The following is a 22,755-nucleotide window of genomic DNA, read 5'->3' on the forward strand; positions in this document are numbered from 1 at the left end:
GCGTTTAGCATCCTTTCTTCGTGAACAAGACTGACCGTTTTGGACTGCTATATTAAGAATAATTAGCCTTGATTGAACGCCTATATCATCAACAGTGGTACAATATTGGATTGATACTTAGAGGTAATTTATGGTAAATGTTTGTATGGTTGAATATTGGTTCAAAGATTAGGATGGTATTCGAATTTAACAAACTGAATTCCCTTGCAAGTTGGTAGCGCAGTCCCCTCCCTATGCGGCCTGACGGGATCGGCCCTTTCTCTCCTAGACCTTCCTCCATCTCACAGTACCTACCATATGAACCTTTAGTTGGTTCGGTAGCTATCAGTTTCATCGAAGTCGACAGTAGACCGATTTGCCGTTGTTTTAGTCATCATTTTGCTTCTATAACTTTGCATCGAAATCTACATGTAAAACTTATCAAAAAAGAACTCATTGAAAGCTGACTCTCGTAGTAGAACACCACATATTTCATTGTCAGTAAAATGAGGCAAGCGTAGTTTGCGAACCCCTTATAGTTGAACTAACACGTTCAACCAAAAGAAGGGCTCATCCAATATCTATCTCCAACCGATAATTACCCGATTAGAAGCTCCCAAAATAATTTTCTAGTTTACAAAAACATGTTGCATTTCAAATGATAACATCATTTCTCTAGAATAGCCACAAACCCGATTGTAAGGCGTTCAATTCATATTGTTCCACAAAGCCGTTCTCATTTTTTTCCAGATACGGTTCTGTAGTCTAGTTGGTTATGACGCATGCTTCACACGCATGAGGTCCCCGGATCGAGCCCGGGCAGAATCATCTTTTTGCAACAAAAGCTGATAAATATCCACAGATTTACCATCAGCTTCCTTATTTTTAACTGATATCTCTTACAAGTTTTGATAGACGGTGTGCATTGCTACGTTATTTGGCAACGTTACTTAAGAAACGCGATTTGGCAATATCATTGGTTGGCAGACTGGTCCGTCAGCGGCTGGCCCTGGGCGGGCATGGGGTGTTGTCCTCCCGACATCTGGCGAACTTGGGGAGGCATGTTCGGTGGCATCCCCATATACTGAGGAGGGGGGAACGGCATCCCTCTTTGCGGCATCGCCATCCCCGGAGGAAGCGGCATGCCGTTAGGCATCATCCCCGGGTGACCAATACCGGGAGGAGCGTGGCCTTGAGGGACTTGGTTGGGGCCGCCAGGGTGTTGTGGCGGCGGGAACGGCATCCCCTGAGGGCCTCCAGGACCCATGGGACCACGTGAGAACTGTTGCTTCATCCAGGGAGGGATTACCATCCCGTTAGGGCCGTGGCCAGGCGCGTGGCCAGGGTAAGGCACCGGCCGTCCTTGGGCGGAACCAGGAGGACCCTGGTGTCCTTGAGGCCCGTGAGGCAAACCAGGAGGTCCCTGAGGTTGTTGAGGTCCCTGTGACTGTTGCTGGCCCTGTTGGAATTGTTGAGTTGACGGCAGCTGGCCAGGGTAGATGGGGCCAGGGTTGGTTTGTAATTGCGGTGGCTTGTGGGTGTTGTTGTTGTCAACAGAGGGTTTAGCCTGTTGAGGCGTCAGGGCGGCCAGATTCGGCTCAGAACCATCGCGGTCCTTCTTGTTAAGTAACGACATAAAGAACGAGTCGTTTTGTTGCAGTTGTTGGTGGGGGACAGGAGGACCAGGAGCCATCATGAGTTGGGGAGGAATACCCATGAGACCTGGAGGAGGCATGCCAGGAGGACCTTGAGGGCCCGGGTGACCCTGGTGACCTTGAGGGTGACGTCCTTGAGCCTGTTGTTGGGAGCCTTGCTGAGCCTGGGGAGGTTGTTGAGATTGAGGAGGACCTTGAGGCACTTGTTGCTGCTGTTGCTGTTGTTGTTGATGTTGTTGTTGTTGATGTTGAGGGTGGGATTGGGGGATGTCACCGGACAGCAGTTGTTTGGCCATTGGGTGAGGCAAACCAGGAGGGGGGACGATAGTCAGACTGGACAGCAGAGAACGAGCAAATTGAGGAGCTGGCGACGGTTGTTGTGGCGCCGAGCCAAAGAAGCGCAGGTGGCCACCAACAGCAGCAGCGGCGGCAGTAGCTTGAGTTTCAGGCGATGCCGGCTTGGGCAGGTTTGCCAGTTGGTTATTAGCAGCTCCAGTGAAGAATGATGAGAACCGCAGACTGCGGCCTTCACTGGCAGGGGTAGTAGTGGCTTTAGCAGTGGGTTTCAGTTCCGTAGGCTTAACGAACGAGAAGAACGTGTCCACTTCATTAGCCTTGTGTTCGGCTTCCTCGGCGAATTGCGACGATTCGGCCACCGAGTCCACTTCGATGCCGGCTTTGCGCAACTCTTCCTGGCGCATCAACTGTTTCCACTTCTCGAAGTCTTCAACTGTCAGCCCCATATTGAACGCTGTCAGCAGCAGTTCCTCAAGGGACACGTCCCATTCGGGTTCCTGTTCGTTGGGGTTCTCGCCCAATAACTTAGAGATCTTATCCGCCAGCAACGAGTCGAGATTCAGTCTCGGGTGGCGGCGGTCGTGGCGCTCGCCCCGCTCCCACGGCTGGGTCAGCTGGTGTTGGGACTGAGCCAGGGCCTGAGTAGGCGGGTCTTGTCGCTTTTTCCGTTTGAATTCGGGTGCCTTTTTGCGCCAGAACAGCTTATCGGGTAACTGCGCCAGCATATCGGGAATTTCAGCGGAGTGGCGTAATTCCATCAATTCGTCGACAGTGTACTGGTACCGGCGAATCAGTGACGACACTGAGAGCTCGGGGGACTCTGATGACAGCGCTACCGACTGGAACACGTGTTGGAGCCCGGGGGGTATCAGCACTTGCGCCGGGGGCTCGCCGGCGCTGGCGGCGGCGGACGGCCCCGCGTCGAGTGTTCGTGAGGCACCCGCCACGGTGATGATCAGAGGATCGTTAAAGAGATCCATTGGTGGGGCGTAGGGCTAGCGTTTGGTGGAGAAATCGACGACAGCCGGCGGTGAGTATAAGTGTGCGAGGGATGGACGCTCGCGGTGGGTCACCAGCAAAAAAATTGTCGCGCGGCCACCAGGGATCAGGGAAGTAGCGGTAACGAGAGTACTACAATTTTTGAATAGAAACGAGAGGTGAGTTTTAGATTTGAGAAGTAATGGTAGCTTGAAGCTGATTAGTTTGTGGCAATTAGTTGTGAGGCACTCCAAGTGGTGTGATGCGATAACTACCATGGTATCAGTATGACTCAACTATTGTAATTGAAGGAAGGCCGAGGCTAGCGATTTTATCAGTATGGCTGAAGTGTCTGCTGGTAGATACAGTCGAGTTTGATTAGTTTGGTTTATCCTCAGGCTATACTCACGGTGGTTACTAGTACTAAATTCTGTGTTCGATGCTAGACCCAAACACTCGTTAACATATGAATTTACATGGAACTGTAATTGTTACTTTCAGTTTATGTTTATTTATCAATTGAATATGATATACTTTGAACGTACTGAGTTTAACGTCAATCGCTTACGGAATAGCTGGTACCAGTCGTTTGTGGGGTTTCTCAAGGCTCAAAATTGATATGCTTTAACAATAGCGAGTGCCCTTTCGATATCTCAACTACCTATGGTAAGCCAGAACAACAGTAATCGTACAGAATCATGATATTTCAATAAATCTTATGCTCATCCACAAGTTGACGATTATCGGTCGAAGTAATCATTGTATCATAGTCTATAAGTATTCCGACTTCGGAGACATCTAGCGTTAGTGAGGTTTCTTGTAATTAGAATTCTATAGCTTACTTACCCTCATCCCGTTCAACCGGTGTTTCAATTCCTTCATTTGTTTGGTCACCGGTTTCCAGTGTTCGAAGTCCTCGTGCAACTCGTTGATCTCGTCGTAGCCACTGGTGCCCATACTCTTACCCAGATCCACCAGCAATAGGCGATGGGTATTGGGCCAGTTACGCTCAATATTGAATAATAAACCCCGCAAACACCAAGGGAGAATGTACGGGTTGGAACCAATCTTGGACACGTTAAACTCCTTAATGTACACTTGGTTCAGCTCGGGGATCTTGACAATCATTGTCCCCATATCTTCACCACCATACGGTTGCGGAAGCAGACCATAAACTCCCAAAATATCGCGCCGGTGAGGCTTAGGATCGTACCCTAAAAACCGAACCAGCTTCATTGCTGGCGGCACGACGATGTCGTCGGTGTCAAGGACGAATTTGAGGCCAATGTCATACACTTTGCCGTCGTTATAGATCTTCAGGTGGCCACCGCCGGTCATTGGGCCTGCCAACGACGGGGACAATTCCTTAATCACGTTGTTGTCGAAGTACCCCAAGTTTTGTAAGTGGCAACAAAGCAGGACAAGCTTCTTAATAAACGCAGGAGTATTTGACGAGTGGTCAATGTAGCATCCACGGTAGATATTGGGGTGGAACACGTGGCTAGCAAGCGCTGAGTAAAGGGGAACCAACTGATCATTAATTGAACCAATAAAGCAAATCTTAACGTTACAATTGACGATGATTTGCATCGACTGCTTATACTCCACCAGCTGGTCCAGATCGAACTTGGTAAGCTCAAAAAGCTCAAGCATCGAGTCGTGCTCGATTGTAGAGTACGCCTTCATCAACAACAGGCTATCTGCTCCGTAAAAAGGACCGTTATTGATACCGGCCATCCCTAAGATGCCAATACGTTTGTATAATGGGTTTTCAAGGATTCCCATTGCAATGAGTCGGGCAAGTAAAATGATCAGAACCACACAACCCTGAGAGTGAGCGGCGATAAAGATGAAATCAGCATCGTTTAACTCTTGACGCCATTTGATTAACACTTCAGTGAAAAAGCCCACCCGATCGAATATTTTACCTTCTTTCTCAAGGGCGATTTTCTGGATGGAAAGGTCATTCGGGTCTTTTTCCAGAATGAGACCATTTTCTCGACAATAACGTAAAATTGCCCTCTCGGCTTCATTAGCAAATTTCAATGAAGTGCCCTTGGGTGCACCAATAATGGGACGAATCATCTTTGTGGGGAAGAAACCATGAACACCAATAATGAGAATTTTTTTAATTTTGCGTAGTTGACCTGAAGTAGTGGTTTGGATCTCAGTAGCAGTATGGTTCTGGTTATGCTGTTGGCGACGTCGGTGGTTAATCAACATATTACCCATCGGATCATCCTGGATCAGAATATCTTCAGGGTTGGGTTCAGTTTCCAGGTCCAGAGTGGGTACCCAAAGCCCATCAGTGGGGTCAAAGTGTTTTGAGTAATTAGGTAAACACGCTCTCTTTCTTGGTGGAAGCTTTTGGAGACACTTGCCGTATAATTTATACGTCTTTTCATAGAGCAAATTCACCTCTTGTTCTAGGCGTTTAGCATCACTTTGATCTTCCAGTTGAGGGTCAATTTGTGAGTCTACCACGGCAGCTAGACCCAGCAGACCAAACCCTAACCGCAGTGAAAGCAGACTAAGGTACTCTCTCCACCCTCCCAAATCGACTTTAGCCGGTTGTTCTGGCTGGGCAAGCCCTGTCAGTGTTGAGGCTGAGTGGTTTTGAGTCAGATGAGGGTCACCAAAGAGCACTGCTGCTAGCCCTGCTCGCTGACTAGGTAAACAATCATCCCAATCAGGGACAACACAATTGGTATGGCCCAGAGTGTTTTTATCGGCATTCATCCGTTCAAACTGAGTGGCATTATCGTGAGGTTTATACAACACGGCGTCCTCAGGTTCTTCCAACGGGATAATGGTATTAGCCAGTGGTTTCAGCAGTTTCGGTTTAGGCGCTGGTGACCCTTTATCCTCATCGTCACTCTCCTTGTGAGATGATTTCCAGAACGTCCATCCTTTACGACGCCTCAGGCCTGCTTCTTCTTCCTCATTTACCCCGTCATCTCTCTCGTTAGTACCGTCATCCGTCTCCTCGGCGTTATCCCCGTAACCATGAGTATCGTGGTCATCATCGGGAAGCTCATCGTCGTCGTTGACGTCGCCTTCTTCGTTATAATCGGCAGGAGCTGGAGGGGCACTGGGGGCACCGGTATCGTCGTCGTTGTCGCCAGCTCCAGCTGCTCCAGCTGCTCCAGCTGTTTCAGAGCTAGTGGCATTGTCTGGCGCCAGTTTGTTGCCCCATGGAAGCCAGTTCAGGGGAGCCATCAATCAGTGGATCAGTAACAGCCGAGGTACCAGTAGTAGAATATAGTAAACCAATACCACAGCAGTTCCGGGCAATAATCAAAATGTCAATACCACTCTCAGTTGGAGATTGCACCGATGGGCAGGTTAAAGTTTTCACGATTGCTGGTAGAGCCTGCCAAAACGTGTAATGCCGCGGCTGGGGCCGATCACGTTCGCCGGATAGTGCGTGCCGGGTGCGACTTTTGCGGGGTGGGCCCTGGTCCCTTCATGTGAAGAATTCGCGAGCGGAATATTGATGCACGGGTGTTTTGTGTGAAATTCGTGATAGTGCCAAGTTTCGATTCCCGATCGTATCGTAAATCAGTTGCACTTACCTTAGTTAGATAAACGAGACCCATCAAATAAGGGACCGTGACCATCATAGTGAGAGGAAACTATAGTGAGACAACTACTGTCTTAAGTGTAGTACATTGATAAAATTGTGAACCACCATAGTATCATAGCTATCCACTAGTTGAGACTAGTACAGTCATTAATTAATTTCATCGTTCCCATCATATATTTCGGGTTCTAATTTGGTTATGTTTTGGTCCTGGTGGTAACACCTGCATATAATCTGCTCGTCTATCCTTATCACGCACTGACTCCATCGTAGGAGTCTCCCCTCCCTAGTCACCAGCTCTTCACCCCTTTTCTAACGCTAACCCTGGCGTTAGTCACCCTTGGCTTCTGACTGCAACACCAATGGCTCATACCCCTTCTCCTTCTGTGGAGGGAGCTCAATTGAAGCCGGCGACGGAGCCAGCGCCAGCTCCAGCGGCTTCCGCCGCCAGCCCTGTGGTGACCACCCAAAACTCGCTGATTCCAGCGCCTTCCGGAACAGCTTCTGGATCTACCACTTCCTCATCGGCTCCGGTAGCCGTGGCTAGTGGCAAACCTCAGGAGAACCAGCTGGATAAGGAGATTGCCGCCCCTGCTCTGCTGACTTTGTTTTCAGACCCCACACGAAAGTATGCGTTCCCCGCAGCTAAAACTGCCTCAAAGGAGACAACTAAAGATGCTGACACTATTAAAGCATCGGAATCAACGTCGTCGCAATCGCCGTCCACTCCATCAAGCTCCGATGATAATGGTGAAAGTGTGGACACCCTCAAGCAGAGACTCATGGACTTGCAATTGAAAGTGGAACAACTCAGCGGCAAGCACGTTGAGGTCACTACTACCGCTGTTCCTTCTACTAAGCTGCAACCTCAATTGGCTACGCCTTCTTCCACTCTGGTGGAGAAACTGACCCAGCCGCAACCTCAATTGAATACTGCCACTCCCATGGGGAAGCTGAGCAAGCCGCAACCTCAAACCGATGCCGGCAAAACCTCTACGACTACTAGCATTTTCACTAAGAAACCGACCACTCCGGTTGACTCGGCTAACCTGGTACCCACCACTGAGAAACTGAACTCTGCCAAGCTGTCGTCGGCTAACGCTACCGCTACTGCTTCTGCTCCTGAGGAGTCTGCGACCTTGGCGTCATCATCGAGTGGAAAGGAAAAGCCGCAAACTCAATCTAGCATTTTAACCATGCCGGCTAAGCCTGCATTGAATTTCGAATCCTTCGACAAGAAATGGGGCACGCTGGGTGTCTCCTCCACCCTGGGGTCTTCAACTCATAATGCAAACGCGGTGAAGCCGCTGTCGAGCAATGCTACGCCCACTACTGCTGCGAAGCCGCTGTCGAGCAATGCTACGCCCACTACTGCTGCGAAGCCGCTGTCGAGCAATGCCACGCCCACTACTGCTGCGAAGCCGCTGTCGAGCACTTCTACACCCACTACTGCTGCAAAGCCGTTGTCGAGTGATGCCGCGTCCACTGCTATTGCCGGTGCTTTTGCTACCCTTGGGCCACTTGGAAAGGAGAAGTCCCAATCTCAAACTGCATCGGCCACGTCTCTGGCTAACACTAGCATTTTCTCGAAGAAATCTGGCGAGCCACAATCTCAAACCAAATCGGCAACGCCGTCGACTACACCCAGGTGGGATTTTAGCTTCAAGAGTGTTGACTTTACAAAGCAACTTCATCCCAATTCGGCTACGGCTCCCGCGAATACCAGCATTCCTACCAACAACCAATCCCAACCCGGTTCGGCTGCGCCTGCTTTGAAATTCAACGTGTTCAACAAAACACTGGGCTCGCTGTTTGCCCCCGCCACCACTGAAAAGCTGAACACCGCCAAGCCCTCCTCGGGCAACGTAACGTCCACTGCTGCTGCTTCTGAGAAGTCCGGTACTCCGTGGCAATTGGGAAAGGATAAGACGTGGACGCCCGATAACGATAAGCCGCAATCTCAAGCAGAGTCGGCTTCACTCAAGTTGAATTTTGACGTTTTCAAAAAGACATCATCCCAACCATATTTGCCTAAGGCGGCTGCGGACACTGGCAACTCCAAAGAGAAACTGGGTACGCTGGCTGGCTCCTCCAGCACGGGATCTACCACTAACGCCGCCAAGTCTCTGGCTGCTAATGCTACTTCCACTGCTGCCGCCACCAACGCCACCGCTGCCTCGGGACTGTCTAAGCTTTTTGGGGGCGTCTCAGCGACGGCTACCAACGCGTCGGCTGACGATAAGCCATATGCGTTTTTACCATTTTCATCGCCACCTTTTGCGAAGAAGGACCAGCCAAAGCCAAGTTCCTCCACATCTGTTCCTCCAACGGCGTCCCAAAATGAACGCCTGGGGTCATCTGCAGCTCCATTTGAAGACTGGAGAATTGACATCCACCACAAAGTGACGCGCCACCAACCGCAAACCACTGTGGGGAACGCTTCCGCCTGGGCTGCGTGGTTCAGTGCCACCCGCCACCTCCTCACGGTGTACGAACAAGACGTCGAGGCTCACTATTTCTGCTGGAGCATGCTTCTTGACACCATCCCCAAAGAGTATACTCGCGGCAGATCTGAAGCAGGGTCGATTATGATGCAGGCGATATCGTTGGAACACCATCTTAAGAAGTACGACGAGCGCGTGGCCGAAGCCAATAAGATACGCCAGGTAGTAGATGACGTGCTTTCGCAAAATGGCGATGTGGGTGCCGTCATCAAAGCTTTGGAGGCTCACCAGCGTCAAACTCAGGGGGTTCCTTTTGCCCTGGCAACGAATACATTTTTCGACAAGGTCAACAATGGGTTTGCGCCGTCTTCATTTATACCATGGGTGGCAACGGAGGGTGGTACCAGCAGGGCGGTCATCGAATATCACAATATCTGCGCTAATCCCCAGTATAAGCACCTCTCGTTTGAGGAGATACGTTTGAAGGACTACCAACTGAACAGAGTGGTCAACGTGTCCAGTGGTAGAAACGACTTTCGGGCATTTGTTCCCTGGGTTGAGAAGGAGTCTAACAATGGTCTTGTTGAATTCCACAATATCTGTGCCATTCCCGGGTATAAACACCTTTCCTTTGAAGAGTTGCGCTTGAAGGATTACGAGGTCGGTCGGGGTGGAAAGGCTGAATTTATAAAGCAAGGAACTCTGAACACCACCAATGCTTCAGGCAAGCAAAGGCCTTCGACGTTCGGAACATCCAGTGAACCGAAACCTCTGGGTAGCGGCGGTATTTTTGGTGGCAACAACAACGTGTTTGGGCAACAAAAGCCTCAGGAAAGCAGCAGCGCTTCCAAGCTGAGTGCGACGCCGGGTAGCAATGTGTTTGGTCAAGCTAACTCGAACGTTGCCAACGTTCCTGTCCAGGGTAGCCTGGGTACCACCACTTTTTCCAATCAACAAAAGGCGCTGAGCACCACCGGCGTGTTTGGACGAAACCAGACGCTGAGCGCCAGCACCCCTGGTACTCAGCCAACGACGCTGGGCGCTGCCAAGGCCACCATGCCACAAGCCTCTCTGGCAAGCACCACTGCGAATGCTCAGCAAAAGTTCGGCTTTTTTGGAACCCATCAGTCTACCCTTGCGCAGGATCACCAATCATTCCTCCTGGGTGGCACAAGTTTTGGCCAGCAAAGGTCTCTGGCGACCACTAGCTCCAATCTCCCCCCGGCTACGGGTTCATTCTTTGGCCCCCGGTCCAGCATTTTTGGCCTGCCGCTGCCGCTGCCACTGAGTGCCAATACCGGTAGTAGCCAGCAACCGGGTAACCCCAACAACTCCAGCCAACAAAAGACCCAAGGCAGCAGCGGCCTTTTTGGTCAACCAAAAAGCCAGTGATTATACCTCCAAAGCGGTAGTCACAACCCTATGCGATCGATTTTCAGCGATATCAGAGACGAGAGAGATCATTTAACGAGTAATTTTTTGACGAGTAATATTTTGACGAGTAATTAATGAGACATATAGTAATAACAAAGCGATATTCAATAGTTTCACAGAGTTCATTCTGGTTCAAGTGGCGAACCTGAATATGTGCAGGAATATAAGTGACCGGAGACTCAATTTTGCAAACAACTCCATCAACGGTACAACAGTAGAGTTAATACAATGGATTGAAGGCGATTTTTAGCCCTATTTCCTCCTGGTTTTACCGTTAACGGTATGATTTCCCTTTTGAGAGAATACCCGTTACCGTGCATACGAGGTGCGTGTCAGTTGAGATCAGGTCAATTGAAAAACGTATTCTTGGTATGAGCACGACTGTTTCTTGTATTTTGTGTATTACACGCAAAATAGCCATTTCCAGCGTGCTTGGATCTGATTTTCGTGAAGTGAAGCTCCTTGAGTTCCAATTATTCACCTCTTTCCTCGAATTATAATTACTCCAACATGAATCTTGAAACCCTGTTTTGGGAAGAATCATCTGGCAACTGCATTTCATTAACCTACGCTGTCAATGCTAAATAAACCCTTAGCTAGCTTCAATTTAGTAGTTGTAGCAATTATTTCTGTCCTATTTGAGAGAATTTAACAACGGTACTTAGCCATAATTCTCAAATTTACAAAGGTTTCAACTTCTAATTGACCATTTCCAACCAGTCCTGCTGGTACCCTGGTGGTACCCAGCACACCCTAGTGGTTACCAGATATATCACGACTCGAATCGCACGCGCACTTAATGAGTCTACTACTAGAGAGCAGCCACGGGGTGGCGGTGCTTGATTTCGACATTGAAACATACCCAACTTTATGTCGCCAGGTGTTTAATGTGGCCCGCAAACCGAAGCTTATCCCTGGAAGCGAAGGAGTGACGTTTGAAGGTGTTTCCGTCAAGGGAGATATTGCCACAGTTGCCATCGAGCCAGGCGCTATAATCGTGGATTCAGACAACCACGTGATAATTAGACTCAAATCAGGTCATGGGCGATGTATCGGTACCGTTGGTGAAGGGTTTGACGTGATTCAACTGATAAAAACTGATGAATTGATTACTGTGGTTGAGCTTCATAACCCATACATCGGTGCTACAAAATTGGACGATATCTCTCGCCAGCGGGCCAAAGCCCTCGAAATTATTGGTGACGTCGATGACCATACCGTCGAGCCCCTGCCACAAACGATATTTGTCGCTCGTCTAGCTCCGCAGACGCTGGCGAATGCCCTTGAAGTGGTATTTGGCCGGTTTGGCTCCGTGCGCCAAGTGACGCTTAAAACCGGGTACGCCTTCGTCGAGTTCGACCAGGCGGCCAGTGCCGATGCTGCTGTGACCCATTTTAAGGATAAAGGCGGTGTCGTTGACGGAAGGGACCTCAAAGTGGACTACTCGCAATCTACTACAAAATGATGAAAAATAATCGAATTTTCCTTTGAATTCACAGAACTATAAATAAGGAAGGTGAGGTAAAAGGAAATAAACCAGGATAAGTCATGAAGCATCATTAATAGTCCACACGCCCACTCACACAGGTACCCCTAAACGCTCCCCTATTTTTGTCGTTACTTGACCATTTGGGCGTCTATTCGGGGCACTCCTTCAGGATGTGGCCGGTGTTGCCGCAGTTGTAACAGGTCTTGGCGCCGAAGTTCTCCCCGCCAGCAGCCAGGCGGCACTCCTTCAGGATGTGGCCGTTCTTGCCGCAGGCATAGCACTTGACGACGCCCGCCTGGCAGTCACGGGCAAAGTGGTTGGGCCCACCGCACTTGTAGCAGGTGGTGCCGCGAGAGCCGGCCCGAGGAGCAGCACCGGGGGCACCGGTACGCTTGGGACCCGCGGCAACGGGGGCACCGCCGTTGGTGGTGCAGTGCTTCAGGATGTGGCCGAATTGGCCGCAGTTGTAGCACTTCAGCCCCTGGGCTTGAGTGGGGCAGTCCAGCTGGACGTGGCCGACGTCACCGCACGAGTAGCACTGCTTGGTGGTGGGCTGCTTGGGCTCGGGGCAGTCGCCAGACTCGTGGCCGGGCTTGCGGCAGTTGTAGCACAATCTCTCCTCCTGGGTGCAGTCGTCAGCCAAGTGGCCGACCTCACCACACTTGTAACACGTTCTCGGGAACACCGCAGCCATCTCTTCTTCCTCTCTTTTGATTAAAGGTTTGCAAACGACGAGCTGGGGCAGGAGGAGAATTTTTTTTTTCGACTCCGCGAGTGGGGTGGCGATGCGGCGTGCGCCAACCAATTGTGTGACTTCCGGGGACCGACAAACACAAGAGGATTAGTAACGTCTCTAATTTGATGGGAAACGTATTCAGCTTTAAGTATTGGATTGATTAGGGTACTGGTGTCAGTTGTGGTTCTGATTTGAGTCTAGTAAGTAATCATTACTCGCTATTTTGGTGTATACTCTGACTTTAAGTGGAGTGTATGAAGTAACACCAGTGATAATTAACCTTCTATAAAGGTCTTTGTTATGAAATTTGACTCGACTTTTTTTGAATGACTTAATGGTGATGATGGCTCGCTTAGCTCCCTACCCGTTGACCGTTTACACCGTTGTAACCGTTGTCGCTCATTGTGTCGACGTCGCACTTTTTCACTGGCCGGGTCTGATTTACCGGTATCCAGTCCTTAGTCCTCGTAAACTATTTGAACCATGGTTTACCGCTACTTGTTCAACCGGTGGGTTGATCCCGTGATCGGGGTGACGATCGGGGTGGCGGCGTACGCGGTGGAGGAGCACAAGGCGCACCTCGCCGGTAACCGTCTCGTCGACTTAGTGCGCCGCCGCTACGCCAATTAGTTAATACAAGGCGGACTATATTAATAGCATCTATATAATGAATTAACGTAATTATCATTGTGTCTATTTTGTTGATTAGATTAGCTATGGCAAGAGTGGAATAACTTTTGATTGTGAATAGAGATATATGGGTTAAATAGCAGCCTTGAACTTAACCACTAGTTGAGTGGCTTGCGCTTCGCCAACGTCAGCGGCTAACGCTTGTTGAATCTTTGTCCACGTGGCTGGAGTGACGGTAGTAGCGTCGGTAGTGGCTTTCGCGGTTTTCTCTTCCGACACCTCCGACTTTTCCGATGCTGCCGGCGCCGATACCATTACCGTCGCACTGGCAGAATCAGCATCGTCAGCCACTACCAGCAGCAACTGGGCCAGGTCACTGACCACTTTCAGCTTAATCAACACTTTCAAGTCCTGCGGAGCCACGCCAGCCTCCTTAAGAGCCGGAACCAGCTCAATCAACATCTGCTTCACTCTAAAAACCAGGACGTGCGCCGGGGTGTCGACCTCGGCGGAAAACTTGAACGGCGGCTTGATCAGCTTGAAACTGACCTTGACGTGACGGTCCTGTTCGTTTTTATTCGTGGCTTGGTTGTCTTTGGGGAAGGGGAAGCGGAGCAACGGCAAGCTGGGGCCCAACAGTGGCAACTGGTTGTAGTCACTGGTGGAGAAGAACTGGTCGGCGGGCTTATCCGACGACAACAGGATCAACTTGAGGTACGTCTTGACGAAATCCAGCTCCAGCATTTGACAGAATTGGTGGTATTTGAGGGTAATAGGTGGTGGCCTTAACAAAGGGGAGGGAGCTAGGGACGGGCGCGATTACAATGTGTGTGCGAGCCTGTGATCGCCTGATATATCGCACCTGTCCCTATTACGACTACCACGTCAATTGAAGCTGGCAACGCCAATTAATTGACTATTCTAATCCTATTTTTGTGAAAGTTGATCCCAACTATTCGTTGAAGTCATCCCAGATTAATTGTGATATTGATTTGGACTGAAATTTATACCCAATTAAGATTACCACACAAATCCCTCACTAGTGGGAATTACACGCCAATTGCCATCCAATAACTCATATTTAAGTTGATATGCTGTTCTTTAAGTCGTTCCGCAACAAGTATGTCCCTTTGGCCCAGGAAGACCCCGGGCTTCCCTTACCCGTTACCGAACCTCAATCGTCAAGTGACCGGTGGCAGGCACGGTTCCAGCGGCTCAATCCGTTCTCTCGAGGTGTCCAATTGGATGAGGAATACGTCACCAGTGATCCGGGGATGTTTGAGCTCTCTAGGTGGGATCGAATGCTTCTTTTCGCCCTTACTTTCGGTGGGGCTTTAAGTTGTTGGATCATCTGTATTTTCTTATTTCCCGTGTTGCTGTTGAAGCCACGTAAGTTTGCCATCTTATGGTCGTTGGGGCTGTTGCTTTTCCTCGTCAGTTTTGGTGTTCTTCAAGGGTTTGTGGCTTACGCTACTCACTTAGTGCTGAGCACCCGCCTTATATTTACGGTGGCGTTTTTCACGTCAATTGTGATGACCCTCGTCAGTGCTCTTTCGCTTAAACTGACAATATTGCTGATTGTGTTTGCTGCTATTCAATTATTGGCGGCGTTGTGGTACACGGTAAGTTACTTCCCTATGGGCACTCAGACCCTCAACTTAGCCGCCGGTGTCGCGAGATCTCAGGTTGAGGGGTGGATGACAAGCTAGGGTAATTACGGTTGTTTAAATAGAAAGAGATTGTGTCTATGGAATCTGATCTATACTGTCTCTCGTTATTAGAAGACATTGTATCGATGACATCATCAGTGTGTTACTACAATCACATTATTTTGAATAGAAAGAAATATACAATAATTCTAAATGTGTTTGATATTCTCTCTGTTCATGATGAGCACCTGGTGAGTGACATCCTAAGTAGATTACACAAACAAGGATATACACGGTGAATTAAAATGTGGTGCCTTCATCTACTTGATAGTCAACACTGAATAGGGTCACGTCTTAAAGTCTTACGATTATCATCATCACTACTACGGCTGCTTTCCTAGAAACAAGTCAATCAGGTCTTTGACGTTAATTCCTGTCAGTTTCTGATATTGTTAAATCTCTATATTCTATCCGAAGGCGGCGTCGATGCCCTTGGCCACCACCTGTTTGATGGCGGCGTTGGCGTCAGAATCGCCCTCAACCGTCTCCTTCAACGTCGCCACTTTGGCGGTGACGTCGTCGCCCAAGCGCGCCAACTGCTTCAACGCCAGCAACGCCAACACGTACTTCTGTTGAAGCAAATAAATATCGAAAAGCACTCTCCACGTGGTGACGTAGTCTTTAGCCTCTTCCAGCAACGGCTTCACGAGGGTGAGAAGCTGGTCCAAGGCGTTGCCCGCCAGCGCCACCTCGTCGTAGGCAGTTACGCCAAACGGGTCCTGGTCGTCTTTAACCAGTTCCACCTTGGTGGCCCATTCTTTTTGCTTTTTAGTGTACTTTCTCTTGGCTTTCTTTTGCGGCTTTTTGGCAGCGGTAGAGCCGTTGGTGGCACTGGCAGCAGTTTGTTGTGCCTTGGCCAAATCGAAGTAGAGGTCCAGGAGACCCTTGATGGCTCTGACGTAGATGGGAGTGCCGTGGATGCGGTCTTCCCATTTGAGGGTGGCGACATAGTCTCTAGGAGTGCCCCGTCTCATACAGTACAGGTGGAAGTCGTACTGGTCGTTGTAGAAGGTCTCAAACACCTTGACGACGCTGTGGAACCGTTTGAACGCGAGCCCGCGGTACAACTCGGCCAATTCCTGGTGTTCTTCATCGTCCACCGCCTGCGCTTCGCGGTATAATCTGGTGTAGGCCTCACCGGATTCGACAAGCAACCAGTTCACTTGCATCAAGTGCAAATCCTTGCACCCGTTGACGGCGTCGTCGTCGAGCTTGGTGAAAAGGGAGATGGTGGCGACGGCGTCGTCGACACGGTCAGCCCTCAAAAGGTACTTAGTGGCCTTGGAGTTGACGAAGCGGTCCTGCAAATCGAGCTGGCGGCCTTCGTCCATGATCTGGGCCGCTTCCTGAGGCTTCCCTTGGTGCTTAGTGATGCGGGCTTTGAGGATATAGAGCTCGACGAGGGTGGGGGAGTGTTTGAGGGCCAAGTCGACGTAGCGCTGGGCCTGGTCGTAGTGGCCCTGGTACAAGTAGTTTTGCGCCAAGAAGTACTGGGTCCACACTCTGATGGTGGGGTTTTTCTTCTCCAACTCGGGCACTTGCGTCTCGTAAAAATCGGTGACGAGGCCTTCGATCACCGCCCGTTTGGCCTTATTCTTGTAGATGGGCTTGACGTTGACGAACGTCAGCGGTACGCCGCGCTTCAATTGGCCAATGACGTAGTTGCGGGCCAGTTCGGCAAATTGGGGCAGGTCGGCGGGCAAAAACGTGAGCGGAAGAAAGGCGGGGGGGTCCAGCTTCGGGTAAAACAGGGCCAATTTCTGGTATAACGAGTAGCGCACAACAAAATCGGCGTTGCTCGTGCCCAACGCCGTTTCCAATAACTTATAGTAGCCGGCGTTATCCGGGTTCCGTTGGAGTAAACGGCGGTACTCCGTCGCCGCTTCGTCTTTGCGGCCCAAAAGCATAAGGTATTTAGCCTTGTACTCGTGGAAGCTTAATCTATCCAAGATAGACTCACTGTCGGTTTCCAACGTCTCCAACGCCTGCTGGTAGTCCCCCAGCTCGGCGATGAGCAGCACCTTATACAACACGCACTCCAGGTGCTCGTACTTGTCGGCGTCGGTCATGTGGGGTTTGATCAAGTCCTCGATCTTAACCAACGTCAGCACCGCCTGTTTGGGATCACCGGCAAGATGGTGCAGCACCGCCACCCCCGTCCAGTTGGCCCGGTACCCCGGCTGGGACTCGAGGTACTGCTGGCGCAGCTCTTTCAAGTGTTTGTAGTCTCTCACCTGCAGTTGCAACAGGGCCAAGTCCCTCAAGATCGGCTTGTTGGGCAGGCCGTTGTCCATCAGCGCCTTGAGCCACTTGGCGGCCTCGGGGTAGTTTTCGACGCTGCGGTAGTAGATGCCGGCCAAATGGCACACGAGGAAGTTGTTCGGTTCTTTGGCAATCGCCTTGGTGATGTAGGGCTCGGCGTCGTCCTTGTGGCCGAGCTGGAAGTTGAGACACCCTTTGAGCGCCGCCAGCTCGGCGTGGGCCAGGTTCTTCTTGAGCGTCTGGTCGACGAGCTTGAGCGCCTTCTTGTACTGCTTCGAGTCGTAGAGCTTGAGCGCCTCGCGGAACTGGCCATCCTCTTTGTTGGCGAATATGGGCGTCGCCGCCTTCTTCGGTGCCATCGTCGTCAACGGTGATCGGAACGCGCGCGAACAACGACTATGAAAGGAGGAGGGCACGAAGAAGAGAGGGGGTCTAGAGATTTGAAACGTGCTGAGGTATGAGTAGTTTTGTTGTAGTTGTAGGGTGGTAGCTTTTTAATTCAATTTTTAGCATGGTTTCCGTTGATTTATTGATTTATTGGATGCTTAGTAGTGGTAGGCTTGGTGGGGCTAGGGTCCCGCGAATTTTTCAGCCGCCCTCAGTAGGCGAGAGTGAATGCCAATTAAAAAGATTGTATTCCATTGAAACGACCTATTTTAAGAATGGTAGTAAGGTGATGTTTGTTGCATGAGCAATTTAGTTTTAGGTTTGGGTGTCGATTGAAGTCTATCGTCACTCCGAAAGTGTAGACGAGTGAGGTGCTAGGCTAGGCTAGATTGATTAGAACTGGTCGGGAAATAGTTAGCTTTGGCACTGAGTTAGTGTCCAGCAATATGTCATGGTTAAGATACGCGGAGTAACCTTTCAAACGATGTTCGTAGACTGCTTCATTGTTTCATTCTTTTGAAAGCGGGGAGTGTCTATAGTGATGATTGTGTGATTTGTGAAATTCTCACAAAATCTATCGAAAATGGTAACCATGATGAATTGTATAAATTCGACGATAATTGTAAATTGATCAGGCATGTCACTACGGGGTAAACAGGTAATGAAAGAGAATATACACTTTTTGTATAAGATGAAGGGTAGTCGTCATCAGATGGCGTACCATCGCCACCAGCGAATTCATTCTTGAGTGCTGGCGTAGCACCTGATTGCTGACAATCTCCCTCAGAAGTTTAAATACTGATATCACGGCATCACCAGCGTGAGTAGTGACATTTTGGTACAAAAGGATTGGATCGTGTTTCGACTTCTAGATGTATTCTATCTAGCTACCATACTCAAATCGTTTCACGCGTATAATACATTTATTTGGCACAGTTCCGATGGGAAGAAAAAAGTTATATGATCATGGCGATAGTCCTTAATTGTTTCGTTAGCAATAAATAGTGTCTCATGGTTTCAGAATCGGTTTCATCATCAGTTTCATCATGGGTGTCATCACTGGTGTCATCACTGGTTTCATCATTCGTGTCTCATCTCGTGTCTCATTATATCAACATTTTTGGTTCGATGCTGTGTTCGACGCACACGCGGTAGTAGGCTAAATAAAACGGCACTACCACGGGGGTCAACCGACGGCCCAATTGTCTCCATTTCTCAAACGGTCGAGGCAGCTGGACGTCCATATAACTGCCGGTATACGTCAGAAGCGTAAGCTCCTGATGCGGCAGCACTAATGACATCTGATACATGAATTCAAGGCACTCGTCAGGGTCGGCGGCGACGCGGCGCTCCCATTCGGGTGACGACCGAGTATCGACATTATACTGGGCGGCGAGGGCAAACGCTAACACTTGGAACTCCCACGGGGCCATCGTTGGTTTGAGCAGTAATTCACCGTCTTCCACCTCCAGTACCGGACTGGGGTGGTCAAACCGAGGTCGCTTACTAAGCAGCAGCGATGATGATGATGAAGAAGAAGATGATGTTGTTTCAGAAGTGGTTTCAGAATTGGATGTGTGGGGTCTTTTTGTGACAATTGCTGCTGGTTCAAGTTTTGGTGATGTCACTGGTGGCGCCCATTCGGCTCCGGGAGCTTGCGGCGGCGGTACATTGGCCACCCCAATGGCAACACACGCCTCATAAAACGCGAGATAATCCTCGATAATCTCCGGGTTTATCAGTTTCAGAATTTCCACGATGGCGCGATGGGAGCGTGGCAGGCGTGACAACGCCAGTAGATCGTAGACGGTTTTCTTCAACCCCTTATTCGTCGTTTCAGAAATGTTGGCGTTACACAATTGTTGGTAAAACGCCCCTAAGTCCGACTGGGCCCGCGCCACTTTCGCCGGGTGGGGGTCCACTTGTTTGCCGTATTGGGTGGCTAGAGCGATGGCGACCTCGCGCCACTCCCACCCGAATAGCGGCTCGTGCGGTCGCAGCCACGGCGGCAACGGCGGCTTCGCTTCGCGCCTCAGCGCTAAAAGCGCCACCGGCGCCTCGCGCTTGCGCTGGCCGTTACCCTCGCTCTGAGGGGTGGTCGTCACCGGCGCCAGCGCCGCCCGCGGCAGCAAGGCGCCCGCCAGCTCGAGCGACGACAGGCGCGGTCGTCGCCGCTTGTGGGCGCAGCGGTCACAGGTGAACGGCTCGTCGGCGGCGTCGTGGTGGGCGCACTGCTGGTGGTAGGCCTGGGCGCAGGTGGCGCAGTGGACCCAGGTGGTGGCGAAGGGGTCCTGGCACACCTGGTAGGGACACAACTCGCGCTTGTGGGGCTTGTTTTCCGGTGTATCGAGGGCGCCCATTTGGTGGTGGTGTGGGTGAGGGAAGCAAGCGATCGCCACTATGTTGGCGCGCGCGCGCCGCTGTCAGTGCGGTGCGCCCAGTGCGGGGGTAAAGGCATCGGGCCGGCGGAAAAACTCAGATAGTCAGGCACCGCGCGAACAGGACACACATGTCAAAAATCCGTCACAACGTCAGACACAGACCCGTAAATATCGGCTAAATCCAAAAATAGACGACACAAATAAGATGACAAATTGGTCATTACATTTCATCGTAAGCTCAGTTTAGTCTATTGCTTAGGCGTACGTTGGCCTGATTCTTTGGAGTCATTCCGTTTTAGTTTTAGGAAGTGACAGGTTTGTGGGGCTATTAGACACAAAGCCGCACACGATTGATATGAGGTTAATAAGTCCCAAAATAGTCCAAAAATGGATTGGTTTACGATGAGAAATTCATTGGTCTACTCTCACTTCACTAATCAAGAAGTTCTAGTCTTGCTGGGTTGAGTTTGTGGCGTCTACCAATACTCAAAGTAAACTGGTGGCTTGTGGGGCGATCACGGTGAGTCGCACGATTTACCCTAGCTATACGACTAGAAGTCTACTAATAGATTGTACGAAGAGAAGGACAGGCGTTTTATTTCTTTGTTCATCAGCTCATGTCATTTGCTCGCCCTTACTTGATGCGGTGGCGGTGGCGTCGTGTGCTAGGGCAACCTAGTGCTAACTTCGTCTACCATAGTGGGTCGCACGATTAGTATAAGCTGCAAAACTAGAAGTCCCAGAATAGAAACGAATGATACGATTTGTTCTTTCATTGCTCAGTTCACTCAATCACTTTCTCTTACTTCATTCTGATGTGGTGGCATCACGTTTCAAACACAAGCAAGCAGTGGTCGCCTTTTGCTACTACAGTGGGTCGCACGATTTTTTGTTAGTGCGCGACGGGACGCGCGACTCCCTCACCCTTAAAGCCTCTTGTCGCACCAAGGGTACCCCCTTACACCCACCACTCTCTCGTCGAAGCCAATTCCCCCGTGCTGCCATGTCTGAGGCCGACGACGTGTTGGACTTCATCAACCTGCTTCCCGACTCGAAGTCAGGCACCCCGCACCCGCCCGGCGACGCCAATAACGAGGAGCTTTTGGACTTCCTCGACGAACTCGCCGAGGAAGATAAAGACCCCAAAAAGACCGCCACCGCCAACAAGGAGTCCAAATCTGAAGCAAAGGATGCTACTAGAGACGAGGCTCCCAAGACCACCACCACCAAAAAGAAAATGACGGCGAAAAAGGACACCTCAACCACTAATGCGCCCACCAAGGACACCGACGCCGAACCCACGGCTGAAGCCACTGCTGCGCCCACCACTGACACCAAAGCCGCTGCTGAAACTGATGAACCGTCACAGGAACTGCTGGACGTGGTCAATGCCATTCTGTCGTGGTGGGGGTCGGGTAAGGGGCTCCTCGGCTCTCTCGCCACTAACGCCCAGCAAATATCGGAACAAACCTACCAAAACGCCCTGAACTTGACCAACGAACTTAACCGCAAGGGTAAGGAGTACTTGGCTTCCGAGGACGCGGCGTTGCCGAAGCCTGACATCAACAGTTTGGGCGCCCGTCTCAACTCGTTGCTCACCAATGTCAGCTCACAGATCACTCAGGGGCTTATGAGTGAAGACGACGAATTACTCAATATCCTCTTGGTCTACGACGCTAAGCTTAAATATCTCGATCTGCTCGTATCAGCTCAATTTAAGCGGGTGATGACTCAGGTTGAAGGGGGGATCGCCGTCAATGTCACCAGCTTCAACCACTCTAACCTTGAAGGGGTGGACGACTCCAAGGCCACTGATTTGAGCATGTTCTACGGCAAGCTGGTCGACGGCGACAAGCTCTGCTACGCCAACTTGGAGCTGCTGATCAAGGACTACCACCGCATCGCCCAGGAGCTGGCGGAGAAGCAGAGCCACTTGGACCAGATCGAACTCAACCAGCTGAACTTGTTCGTGTGCATCCAGCCCGTGTGTGTCAGCCGCGACAGTGGCGACGACGACGACATCGAAACCATTGCTGGTGACGCTCCCGGCAACTTCTCCTTCACCGTGGTGCTCAAAGATATCACCAACGACATCACCATCGCCACCAAGACCCAGCCGTTCCCGCTTAAGTGGGCGCAGTGGCTCAACGGTGAAGACTTGGAGCGTTTCGGCGACGACGGCGACATCGACCCCGCCCAGTGGGTGCGCGACTGGATCCGTAAGGGGTTGGACTTGTCGTTCGGGGTGCTTGCCCAGGAGTACGTGATCAGACGTATGGGCTACTAGGCACCGCATTTACGCCGTCATATCATTCATTTAATATCATGCCTAATATCAGTACCAACCACCCTGTAGCGATCCACACACGAGATTTGGTCTCGTCAAGTCAGTCCATCGTGAAAACTACATTGTTATAAGAATGCAATCAATTCGTTATAGTTGTATATTTTGTGTTTACGCCTCAAGTCGCCTTTGCTTAGAGTTTGACAATGCTTTCCATGCCAGCGTAAATAGTAACATTTTCACGCTTAGGTTCGAGTCTTGAAAGTTGCAAGTGAACGGCGTTCGTGATGTCCTGTGTACACTCTTATAAAGGTCAATCGTCATATTTGATTGCTATAAAACGCTGCGGTCTGTCCAAGAAAGCTCCCTCTCGTGGTCTAAAGGCAAGATTGACGTTCATTGAAAGAGTCTCCCAAATTTATATGAAACATTTAGGTTCACACGATGCTTACCAAAGATGAGATGAGCTACGTTCATACTCAGGTGTCGGAAGCTCAAATTCATTCA

At 50.4% G+C, this 22,755-nt stretch overlaps 9 protein-coding genes across 9 annotated transcripts; 4 read left to right on the forward strand and 5 right to left on the reverse strand. All coding sequences in view use genetic code 12, as the record gives it.

Annotated features, from left to right (window-relative positions):
• Positions 1 to 952: 952 nt before the first annotated feature.
• On the reverse strand, positions 953 to 2,911 carry DIURU_005201 (uncharacterized protein; the record flags this gene model as incomplete). Its single annotated transcript, XM_034158158.1, has 1 exon — positions 953 to 2,911. The coding sequence occupies one exon, from the start codon at positions 2,909 to 2,911 to the stop codon at positions 953 to 955; it is 1,959 nt and encodes a 652-aa protein (XP_034009996.1).
• Positions 2,912 to 3,740: 829 nt separating this feature from the next.
• Positions 3,741 to 6,128, reverse strand: DIURU_005202 (uncharacterized protein; the record flags this gene model as incomplete). The annotated part of the gene is made up of 1 exon (XM_034158159.1): positions 3,741 to 6,128. One exon carries the CDS (start codon positions 6,126 to 6,128, stop codon positions 3,741 to 3,743), a length of 2,388 nt encoding a protein of 795 aa, XP_034009997.1.
• A 726-nt stretch (positions 6,129 to 6,854) lies between these two features.
• On the forward strand, positions 6,855 to 10,328 carry DIURU_005203 (uncharacterized protein; the record flags this gene model as incomplete). The annotated part of the gene is made up of 1 exon (XM_034158160.1): positions 6,855 to 10,328. One exon carries the CDS (start codon positions 6,855 to 6,857, stop codon positions 10,326 to 10,328), a length of 3,474 nt encoding a protein of 1,157 aa, XP_034009998.1.
• An 841-nt stretch (positions 10,329 to 11,169) lies between these two features.
• DIURU_005204 (uncharacterized protein) lies at positions 11,170 to 11,835 on the forward strand (the record flags this gene model as incomplete). The annotated part of the gene is made up of 1 exon (XM_034158161.1): positions 11,170 to 11,835. One exon carries the CDS (start codon positions 11,170 to 11,172, stop codon positions 11,833 to 11,835), a length of 666 nt encoding a protein of 221 aa, XP_034009999.1.
• Positions 11,836 to 13,357: 1,522 nt separating this feature from the next.
• Positions 13,358 to 13,969, reverse strand: DIURU_005205 (uncharacterized protein; the record flags this gene model as incomplete). Its single annotated transcript, XM_034158162.1, has 1 exon — positions 13,358 to 13,969. One exon carries the CDS (start codon positions 13,967 to 13,969, stop codon positions 13,358 to 13,360), a length of 612 nt encoding a protein of 203 aa, XP_034010000.1.
• Positions 13,970 to 14,316: 347 nt separating this feature from the next.
• DIURU_005206 (uncharacterized protein) lies at positions 14,317 to 14,934 on the forward strand (the record flags this gene model as incomplete). The annotated part of the gene is made up of 1 exon (XM_034158163.1): positions 14,317 to 14,934. One exon carries the CDS (start codon positions 14,317 to 14,319, stop codon positions 14,932 to 14,934), a length of 618 nt encoding a protein of 205 aa, XP_034010001.1.
• A 407-nt stretch (positions 14,935 to 15,341) lies between these two features.
• On the reverse strand, positions 15,342 to 17,555 carry DIURU_005207 (peptide alpha-N-acetyltransferase complex A subunit; the record flags this gene model as incomplete). The annotated part of the gene is made up of 1 exon (XM_034158164.1): positions 15,342 to 17,555. One exon carries the CDS (start codon positions 17,553 to 17,555, stop codon positions 15,342 to 15,344), a length of 2,214 nt encoding a protein of 737 aa, XP_034010002.1.
• Positions 17,556 to 18,689: 1,134 nt separating this feature from the next.
• Positions 18,690 to 19,943, reverse strand: DIURU_005208 (PHD finger domain-containing protein; the record flags this gene model as incomplete). The annotated part of the gene is made up of 1 exon (XM_034158165.1): positions 18,690 to 19,943. One exon carries the CDS (start codon positions 19,941 to 19,943, stop codon positions 18,690 to 18,692), a length of 1,254 nt encoding a protein of 417 aa, XP_034010003.1.
• Positions 19,944 to 20,967: 1,024 nt separating this feature from the next.
• DIURU_005209 (uncharacterized protein) lies at positions 20,968 to 22,251 on the forward strand (the record flags this gene model as incomplete). Its single annotated transcript, XM_034158166.1, has 1 exon — positions 20,968 to 22,251. The coding sequence occupies one exon, from the start codon at positions 20,968 to 20,970 to the stop codon at positions 22,249 to 22,251; it is 1,284 nt and encodes a 427-aa protein (XP_034010004.1).
• Between the last annotated feature and the right edge of the window lie 504 nt (positions 22,252 to 22,755).

This window comes from Diutina rugosa (genome assembly GCF_008704595.1).
Source record: "Diutina rugosa strain CBS 613 chromosome Unknown scaffold66_size57219, whole genome shotgun sequence".
NCBI classification, from domain to species: domain Eukaryota; kingdom Fungi; phylum Ascomycota; class Pichiomycetes; order Serinales; family Debaryomycetaceae; genus Diutina; species Diutina rugosa.